This window comes from Sturnira hondurensis, unplaced genomic scaffold (genome assembly GCF_014824575.4).
Source record: "Sturnira hondurensis isolate 20B ecotype Veracruz unplaced genomic scaffold, ASM1482457v3 Scaffold0015596, whole genome shotgun sequence".
Classification (NCBI taxonomy): domain Eukaryota; kingdom Metazoa; phylum Chordata; class Mammalia; order Chiroptera; family Phyllostomidae; genus Sturnira; species Sturnira hondurensis.
In genome coordinates this window covers 24929487-24939748 of record NW_028088227.1, presented here as the reverse complement: position 1 = coordinate 24939748, position 10262 = coordinate 24929487, and the positions used below count along the sequence as shown (strand labels likewise).

The window sequence follows — 10262 nt, the reverse complement described above, 5'->3', positions numbered from 1 at the left end:
CGTCATAAATATATTCGGTGTAGACGAAATACAATAAATAGCTGGTGTGAACGTGTAGAAGAGCGTCAAGCCTGTACCCCATCTGGGCCTGCTGACTGGGCAGAGTGGCCGGGCCGGAAGTCGACGGCCCTCTTCAACCCCACATCCAGGCCCCCATGTCCAGGCCCCCACACCCACGCTTCCGTGGGGAAGCTGAGCAGGCTTTTGCTTATGAGGTAAAAAACTGTATGCACTTTTCCTTTAAAGCGAACCCCCTGCAAAGCACCCGGACATGCAGGGCAGCTCTGGTTTCCATCCAAATGCCCATGGGTCACCTGCTTCTGCCCACAATAGCTACCAGGCCAGAGAGGTGACAGATGTCCCTGGAGGAGGGTAAGGTGGCAGCTCCGGAAGCGATGCTGCCTGGGCTCAGNCGGAAGTCGACGGCCCTCTTCAACCCCACATCCAGGCCCCCATGTCCAGGCCCCCACACCCACGCTTCCGTGGGGAAGCTGAGCAGGCTTTTGCTTATGAGGTAAAAAACTGTATGCACTTTTCCTTTAAAGCGAACCCCCTGCAAAGCACCCGGACATGCAGGGCAGCTCTGGTTTCCATCCGAATGCCCATGGGTCACCTGCTTCTGCCCACAATGGCTACCAGGCCAGAGAGGTGACAGATGTCCCTGGAGGAGGGTAAGGTGGCAGCTCTGGAAGCGATGCTGCCTGGGCTCAGCAACCCCCCCACCCCCGCAGAGGTTCCAAGACTTCTTAGGTGGGATTCTGGGGTGCAGTGAGGTGGGTCCTCTTCCTGGGGGCCCCGGGCCCATCACCCCGTCCTGAGCTTCAGCACCCGGGAGAGGGGCTCCTTGGCGCTGGAGTAGACAAGGTAGGAGCCGGCTGTGGTGCGGAAGGTCTCCCAGTCCCTGCAGCCGAAGGTCGGGAGGCTGTGCACAGCCACGAAGCCTTCGTACCCCTGCCACCTGCAGGAGAGATGCGTCAGCCTCGGGGACGGGCAGCCTGCGCCAGGCTGCCTGCAGGGGGTGGGGAGCAGCTGCCTGCCCGTCCAGGCTGCTCACCCCCTCAAGGCTCCTACCCTGCCCAGTTTGCAGCCTGGCCTCTGTGTTCCACTCCAGGCCGCCACCTGCCCCTCCCATGTGCACAGCATGGCGGGGCCACGTGTCCCTGCGCTGCCCAGCTGCCCAGTCACAGTCTCAGGGAGCCGCCCTGGGAGCGTGCAAAGAGAGAAACAGGCCTGGAAGAAGGAGCCTACCCTGTCCACAACCCCGAAGCTTTTCATATCCACCCAGGGGCCCGCCCCCAGCCCAGAGTGCCCTCGGGCCAGCCCCAAAGCTGGGGTGGGGAGGGGAGGGGGTAGGGGTGTGTGAGGGTGGCAGGAAGTGTCCTGGAAGATAGATGCAATGGGTTCATTGTAGGGGCTGAGCCGAAACCCTCCCCACTCCTGGGGTCACGGTTGACAGAGAGGCACATGCCCACAAACACACACCTGTCACCTGTGGGTGTGGCACTCCCATGCGGAGGAGGCGTGCCCCCAGCACACTGCTCTGTGACCCCATGACCCCCCTGCAAGATTGGATCCCAAACACAGCCCATGGCCCGGTGCCCACACAGTCCGTGGTTTCTGGGGTTCGCCTTCAAAAGGGATTTATTGACAGGTGGTTCCATTTTTGTAGGGTGAGTTCTCCCAGCAGGGCGCCTGGATTGAAGGCCCGCGTAGTCCTAATATTTTTCCAGATTACTCTCCTGAACGGCTGGCAGTTTCTGTCCTGAAGGGAAGGGGCTGGGGTGCCCCCACCTCCACCCACAAGGACGGAGGGAAGAAAACGCACCACCCTGGTGTGTTGAGAAAAACTCCTAATACGTTTATTCACACCTTCCATTTTTGCTTCTGGAAATTCCTGTTCATGTATTTGCTCATTTGTGTGAATTAAAAAATCTTTTATTGCTTTGTAGGGGTTCCTCTTCTGTCACATGTGTGGTAAATAGTTTTGCTTTTGGTTTTGAATAGGATGTCTTTTTCCATGAAAAAAATTTAAATTTAGGTAGTCAGCCTGTGACCTGCTTCTAGCCTTCTTTAAGGAGATTTCTATGTATTCTCATATATTTTAGCATTTCCCCTAATATTTCTGTTGTTTAATTTGTTTTAAAGTTAGATGCTTAATCCTCAAAAACCTCTGTATAATATAAATATACATTATATGTATTATTTTGTATATAATATGAAACAGGAATATAGCTTTGTTTCCTTCCAGATGGACAGAAAATTATATAAAAATTATTTTACTAAGTAATAATTATTTCCTTATTGCTTTATTTCCTTATGCCTCATTTTCTCCCTGGCCTGAAGTACACCACTTATCACACCGAATAGCCATAGCCGTCGGCCTTGCATGGGACTGTGTGCTACCCCACCCACCTGTGGACTGGTTGACTCTAAGATGCTGTCAGGGCCTCCTTCACTGCTTTTATTTTTCAAAATGTTCTTGGCCATCTTTGAAAATTTATTCTTTCACATGAATTTTAAAATTACTCTGACATGTTGAAAACTCTACAGCAATAAATTAAGAAAGCCTAAAGAAAATGGATTTTCCTAGGAAAACTTAGAGGACCAAAATTGTCCCGAGAAGAGACAGGACACACGATTACACTGGGGACCACGGCGGAAACAGGATGCTGAAAAACGGACCAGATGGTTCTAGAACTGCATTTGGCCTGAAAGGAACGGGTAAGTCCTACCACGGAAACCAGTCCAGCCCAGAGGCGTGGGTGGAAAGCTGTACCGTGCGCACCTATTAAGCGAGGCTCCACTTCAAACGGGGTACGGCCCCCAGAGAAAACCACAGAGCAATTTCGTTCCCTATTAAAGACGCAAAACTCTTAAATCACTAATGAACAGTTGGTAGCCGGTGGCACAGTAAGTAATTACACATTGTCTAGTGGCATTCATCCCAGGAATTCGAGGAACCCTCTCATAAGTCAGTACGCCGGCGGATTATGGGAGAGGAGCCACGGCCCCTGCCGAAGGACGGCCAAGGGCCCCACGCGGCTGCTTGCGTCCTGGTGGTGCCCCGTGACACTGAGCCTGCTGTCGTCAAATCAGCAAGACAGGGATGCTGGCTGCTGGCAAAGCTGTTCGAGATCATTCGGGAAGTTCTAACTCGTTGAGGACACTGGGTGAGCAGTAAAAACAGGAGAAGGAAAGAGGCAAAGTTGCTTTTATTCAGAGGCAGCTGTGTTCTTAGAACACCCGTGGCACGCTGCTCCAGAGACTGACCATTTGGTCAGGGATAGAGACAAAACGTGTCATAAAAAGCAGCTGGAAATGGACAAGCCACAGGTGTTGTGCGTACAATACGTGGCCAACACCCAGAAGCGACTTTACCAGGGATGCCCCAGTGCCTATGCGAGGGCATAAACTCTTACCAAAGGACAGGTGATGAGTGGAGAGACCCACAGCAGTCCTGGAGGGAACATTTACTAAAATAAACTATCAACAGCTCTCCAATTACTGTGTCCGCACACTCCATCCCAGCCAGACTCTGAAGTCATGAGCATCAGTGACACGGATCACCTGGCTACTAACCCCAGGAACAGGACCCAGACCCAGCCGCACTCGGGCGTGCCCAGCCCCAGGCGACCCACTTGCTCTGAGCCTGGTCACTGGCAGCGAGTGGGAATCTACCCCTGGAAAACCAGGCAGGGACACAGGGTGTGGCCTTCAGCAGCTCTTTACCTGTAAATAATACTGTTTACCGAGAAGGTACTTCCGTCAAAGGAGTTGGCAACCACCAAGAAGTAATCTTCTCCCACCGAGAAGAACTCCCAGTCCAGAGCACTGTGAGAGCAAGGGGACAGACGTTAGGGGGCCAATGTTAGGGCACAGACATTAGGACACAGAACCCGTGGTGCTGCTGGGCTCCGGAGCTGGTTTCTAGTCAGGGTTCCTAATCCCAGAACTCAGGGACCAGGTCCCACCCCAGACCCACAGAGGAGGGGCTGGGCATGAGGCAGGCGACCTTATCAGGTGCAGGGGAGTTTAGTCATTCACTTAAAATTAAAAAAATTAATTTTGCTAAAATATATCTAACATAAAATTTATCATTTTAACCATTTTTAAGTGCATGGCTCAGTAGTACCATCCATCTCCAGAACTTTTCACCTTCCCCTGCTGAAACTGTCCCCACTAAACTGTCCCCTTCCCCTCCCCCACCCCCAGCCCCGGCACCACCATCTACTTTCTGTCTTTATGGATTTGACTCCTAGATGGGCCCATTGAGTGTCTTGTCCTTTTGTGTCTGGCTTATTTCGCTCAGCACGATGTCCTCCAGGTTTCTCCATGTCACAGAGTGCACCAGGATCTCACTCCTTTTTTTTAAATTTTATTGATTTATCTTTAGAGGGAAGGGAAGGGGAGAGGGAGAGAAATATCAATGTATGGTTGCCTCTTGTGCGCCCCTTGCTGGAAACTGGCCTGCAACCCAGGCATGTGCCCTGACTGGGAATCGAACCGCAATCCTCGCAGATCCTTTGGATCTCACTCCTGTTTAAGGCTGAATGCTATTCCATAACATGGACAGACTCCGTTTGCTCCCAGCCAGTTGCCAGCTTAGCCATACCTGCAGGTCGGGATTTCCTGGAACTTGACGAATGTCTGTGCGGTGACATTCAGCTCATAGATGACGGAGTTGATGACGTAGGAGTCATTTTGCACTTGCATCTCCACGTCATAACTGTGACTGTTGGCAACAGCAAGAAAGATCCTGTCTCCAATATGGAAAACTTCCCAGTCTGCTGCGCCAAAGGTCTGGGGGCAACGAGAGAGTAGGCAGAATGCACTTGTGAACAGAGAGGCTGCAGGAACAGCCAAGTGCCACCAGGAGGCAACATCCCCCAGACACACACACAGCAGAGCAATTTGGGCAGGGTCTCCCTCCCTGGCCTGGTTTTGCTTGGTTTCCCAGGCACATCAGCTGTGAGCTGCACCATCTGAGGCGCCTGCTTCTTAGCCATCTGTGCTGCCCTTCCTTCAAGGTCTAGCTGTAACAGTGGAGAATTGTAACAGCAGGGAATCTTAAACACCCCCTCCATTCTCTTGACATTGTTTCTATAAGTGCTGACTCTGACTAATATGCAGCTTGTAGATGAACAGCACACTTCTGTAAGAATCCAAGGAACTAACTTCAAAATATACAGACTCCAATCTTCAGGCCTCCTGGCTCTGGGAGATTTGCTGACCTTCAACCATGGGGCCAGGATGACGTGAAGCCAAGATGACTAACCCAGGATGATGCCCGCCCGCCCATCGCCTGTCTTATCGGAAGGGACTGAGTTCTTTGCAAGTAGAGAACTTTTCAACTCCCTCCCTTGATCTCTTTGTTCTGTTCCTCTCTCCCTCCTTATAAAAACTTCTCCCTCCACTGAGAGGTGGAGGTGAGCTTTGAGATGTGAGTCCCCCATCTTCCAGGTGGCCAGCACCTGAAAATAAATGTTCCTTTACATCAGCACCTGCCTCTTGAGTATTGGCTTTTGTAGTGACAGATCACTGAACTTGCTTTTGGTTACATAGCTATAGTAACACCTCTTCCAGGGAGCCCTCCCTGCTTCCTCCAATCTGGCCATGACCTCTAGGTTTCTCTTGTGTTTCTTATTATGAGCTGCCCCTGCCTGGGGGGTCTCCTTTGGTTCCATTCACAGTCTCATCTCTGGATTCCTGTGCATGCCATTGCTCCATAGATCACTTGTCACCCTCGAGGCTGAGGTGTGCAGGGTCAACAGGTCTGGACTTTTGCATGAGTGGCCACCTATGGAGCATTTGCCCCAGGCCTTGAGTGTCATGAGCTGATTTGCTGGTGGGGCCCACGAGGAGGAAGCTTGTGTCCAGTTTACAGTCAGAGTCAGAGCTTGTGTCCAGTTTACAGCTGGGGGAATGGTGGTGCCTGTGTACAGGGAGGAGACGACCAGAGAAACCCAGATCCAGGCCCCAGCCTGAGCCCTGAAGAGAGAGGGCAGGGGCAAGAAATGAAGGGAGACACTTTCCTGGGGAGCAAGGGGCAGGGGCAGTCTCAGAGGGGGACGACACAGGATGACAGTCCTGTGGGGGAGAGCAGGAGACCATGACAGCACCCTGCAGCAGGGGTCTGTGGCAGATGCAAGAGTGTGTAAATGCTCTTGGAGGCCCTGAACCACGGCCTGCGGAGGCTGTGGGGGTCTCGGCTCCCATGTGAGCAGAAGGGGGTAGAGGGCCGCAAAGGTGCAGGTGGTAGACTCCGCGTGGACGTGGCCCTTAAATGTTTCTCCTCCAGGCCCCCAGCCTCTGACACAGATGGAGAGACTTGCATCAGACTGACCCTGATGCTGGTCACAACTGTCACTCCAGACGCGGCACTTAAACAGAACACACAACTGTTCAAAGGAGAAGGACCAAGGACAGGCCGAGCCTGGAGGCGTGCGCCTCTTGAACACAGGTTTATCTGACATCTCTTCTGAGGGCACTCCTGGAGGGTGTGTGGGCATGGCAGGCCAGTCTGGCAAGGGAGTTGAGGGGAGCCCATGGGGCTTCCAGAGCGTCCAGAAACAGAAGGCAGTGGCCCCAGGAGGGAGGGAGCCACAGAAGGGACCAATATCTCCATACGAACTTCTCTCAAGTCCTCACCTGGTTCCTGAGTTGCACATAGGGAACCAAAGTCCAGGGTCCCTGAGACAAACCACAGATGAGAGGCTGAAAGGACTGGCCAGAGACTCGACCAGCAGGGAGCATGGCAGCCATGGGGCCTATAAACGGGAGAAGGCACAGCAGATAGAAACAGGCTGACCCTATGCAGACCTGCGAGTTAGCAGGCAAAGGCCAAAATGATGGTGGCCGCCCCCGGGGAAGTGTGAATGTAGTGAGCATCGGGGAGAAAATTCCGAGAGCCAGGAAAACTCTAAAAGGACTCAATTAGAAATCCTGTAATGGAAAGCATAACATTAATTTGTTGGATGCAGAGCCAATCGCCAGTGAACTAGAAGACAGACCAATAGAAGCTATCCTGCTTGAAGCATTCAAAGGCAAAAATAGATTCTAGTTAAAGCAAACAGCACCTCCGTGACCTGTGGGGCAACAGAATGCAGCGCCACCTACCGGCAATTGGAGCCACAGAGGAAAGGAAAAGGGAATGAGGCAGAAAGAGCATTCAAATAAACACAGGCCAAAATTTCTCCAAATTTGACTGAAAACACTGAGGCAAGAGGATCAGAGACCCAAAGTGGAAAACAAGTATTAAAAGCCACATGTAGACACAACCTCTTCAAGTAGCTGAAAACTGATGACAAAGGACATTTTAACAGCAGCCGCCAGAGCACCTCGGACACTCGGCAGCCCGACCTCCCGCCGGAAACCATGGAGGTGCAGCCTCGACCGGAAAACATGTTTAAAGTAATGGAAAGCAGCATTCTGCGACCAGTGAAAATATCTTTCCAAAATGAAGGCAAAATGAACTCATTTTCAGACCAAAGTTCCCAGAGGAAAGTGGGGGTAGGGCAGGCCATCCCTGCGCTGTCCAGGTCGAGCAGGGGGTTCTCAGCCCGGAGGGGAGGGGCAGACCCGGTCCCTGCCGAGCCAGGCCTGTGTGCACGGGACATCCCCGGCGGCCCCCACGGGTGGGAAGCGGCTCCGTTTCTCTTTACCCTGACCGCCCTTCCTTGGCACGTTAGTTACCTCGTCACTTCCCCACTTGTAAATTCAGGACGGCCTGTCTGGCCTGTCTTCTTCTCCCTGCGGGTCTGGTGCCTGGCTGGCCAAGTGTGGCGAGCACTTTGTAAACAGTCCTTGCCGACAGGCGCGGTGTTTTCCTTGTGCCCAGCAGAGGGCGACGTTGCCCGCCTCAGCCCAGCCTGCCTGCCTGCTTGCTGAGAACCCTCCTAAGGGGTTGAAGCTGGGCTCAGAGCCAGGAGCTTTGGAAACAGGTCTGGGTCTGTCCTGAGGAGCGGAATGGAGTACGTTTAAGCCAAAAGGATGACTCACTAGGACAAGGACAGGGAACCAGGACACCTGGCTGTCATTGATCCCCTCCTGGGGCCTTTCTGGAGCATCCTGTCTCCTAAACGAGGTTCCACTCGGTGAGGTGGCTACATTCTCTTCCCAGGGCTGCCCCACGCCTTCTGAGCCAACCTGGGCATGAGGGGCCCAGAGGGGCTTTCAGCACCACCCACCCCAGGGTCCTGTGGAAGCCGGGGGCCTGTTAAGGACCTACACGGGCCGAGAGTCACACGCACACTGGCTGTGGCTTTTCAGAAACTGCACAGGCGGTGTCAGCCTGTCAGGTCCCTGGCCTCTGTGACCCGTGCTGGGAAAACAATGTCGATGGGAATACCCATGTGCAAATGCACACACCTGTGTGCACACACACATACCTGTAGACACACGTGCAGGTGGGCACGCCCCCACAGTGCAAGGGGCCAGGCTTTTTGCCTCCCCGCTCAGCCCCCATCACCAGGGCTTCCTTGAGCTCTGAGTTACGTGACCCACCGACCTCTCACCTGCCCTGAGCCCCAGCTCAGAGGACGTGCAGAGGGGGCCCTGGGGGGTGCTGGGGCTTTGGCAGCACAGAGGGAAGCATCCAGAGGTGAGGAGGAAGGTGTGACTGGCGGCAGGGAAGCAGGGGTAGTGGCAGGTGAGTGTGGCTCAGAGGGGCTATCGTCTGGCCTCTGCCCCACGCGCCCAGCGGGTTGGGGCGCGATACAGCAAATATGAGGTGCCTCATTCCTTGTGACTTTCAGTGAAACATGATTTTATTTTTCAATCTGTGTGTATTCCATGCAGTACTCAGGACAATGTTTTTACTAGAAAATTATTCACTGTTTTTCTGGACTGTAAATTGAATGGGCACTCTGTATTTTATCCGGCCACAGGCTGGCAGGGACCCACATAGGGCCTTGCTGGGTCACGGTCACTGACTGTCAGTGACCTCATCACACCGTGGCTGCCTGAAGCCCCCACTGAGTGGAGCCGACATCTGCGTCGCCTGCCAGAGGCTGGGCTCCCCACGCTGGGAAGTGAGTCTGTGCCTGCCTGGGGCGGCACCAGCCAGAGCAGCACGTGCAGGGGCTCGGGGCCGCTGTCAGGCCACTCCTGGGCTCTAACCGCATGAGGTGCAGAGAGAAGAACTCCCCACATCAAATGGCCCTGCCAAACCCTGCCTGGCACCAGACCGCAGGTGGCCAGGCACCTGCTGGGCTGGGTGGGCCCCCTCCTTCCCTCCTTCTGAACGGAATTCCCCTGGAGCCCTGCCCTGCCAGCCTTGGCACAGTGCCTGGGGGCTCTGGAGCCCCTGACAGGCTCCCTCGAGGGTGGGCAGCCCGCCAGTGCCGAAAAGGAGGCTCTTGGGTTCCAGCTTTGATGCAGCCAAGAATCAAGGCCTGGGAGTGACAGAGCAGAGGGTGAAGGAGTCGGAGGCACTGCCAGGGGAAGACAGGTGGCCTCCAAAGGACCCTGGGGGGACGCTGCCATCCTCACTGCAGGCAGGTGGCTAAGGTGGGCAAGGGTCCCACCGCAGGAGGCTGGGGAGGGCAGCACATTCCCCAGCCAGATTCTAGGTGCTCCTCTGAGCTGCCCCCAGGCCCAGTAGCCCCTCCAAGCCAGGCTGCCCAGGCTGCTGCTAGCTCCTGCCTCACAGGGACAACAGAAGTCCCAGGAGGGAGGACCCTCTCCTCGAGAGCACCTGGCCAGTTATTCTGGGTGGTACTGACCCAGAGAGGGGCTGCACTTTCACCCTCTCTTCACAGAGATGGGTCTTAATCCAACTTTCTTGCCTCTTTCTTTTCATGTGTTGCTGGACATGGGCATCCTTGGTGAGGACTGTTTCTGAGCCTAGTTTTTCTGCCACCTGCACACCCGCTGGCCACTCCGTGCCACACCTCTGTATGTCCCATCCACCTGCCCAGCTCACAGCTCCCTCCATCACTGACCCTCTCCCTGGGGCCCTGGGCATGCAGCCATTCCCTATCCCAAGCCTTCCCACCACACCCTGCTCTGGTCCTCGTGTCTGTCCACCATGGGCATGTCCATTAGCCTTGCCTCCCAGGCAGCGAACTCCGAACCCTGAACCTTGGTCAGCTTCACCCCTCTGCCCCCCACCACTTCTGATCCTCACCCCCAGCCCTCACGTCTGTGCTTACATTACCAAATGGGACCGCAGCCCCACAGCCAGTCACTCAGGGAGCAGAAACCCCGGCAGCGGGAGGCTAGGTTTCCATGCTCGTGGAGTCACTCCCTCCTAGATGCGCCCA

The 10262-nt window shown here is 54.5% G+C and overlaps 1 protein-coding gene across 1 annotated transcript in view; it reads right to left on the bottom strand.

The window, feature by feature from the left end:
• Nucleotides 1-456: 456 nt before the first annotated feature.
• Nucleotides 457-10262, bottom strand: part of TSPEAR (thrombospondin type laminin G domain and EAR repeats) — a 40453-nt gene continuing 30647 nt past the window's right edge. The window contains exons 9-11 of the mRNA XM_037065231.1: nucleotides 4613-4800; nucleotides 3730-3831; nucleotides 457-958 (exon numbers count right to left, since the gene is read on the bottom strand). Of these exons, the coding sequence (XP_036921126.1) occupies nucleotides 805-958; nucleotides 3730-3831; nucleotides 4613-4800 (444 nt within the window). The 3' untranslated portion in view covers nucleotides 457-804. The remainder of the gene's footprint in view (nucleotides 959-3729; nucleotides 3832-4612; nucleotides 4801-10262) is intronic.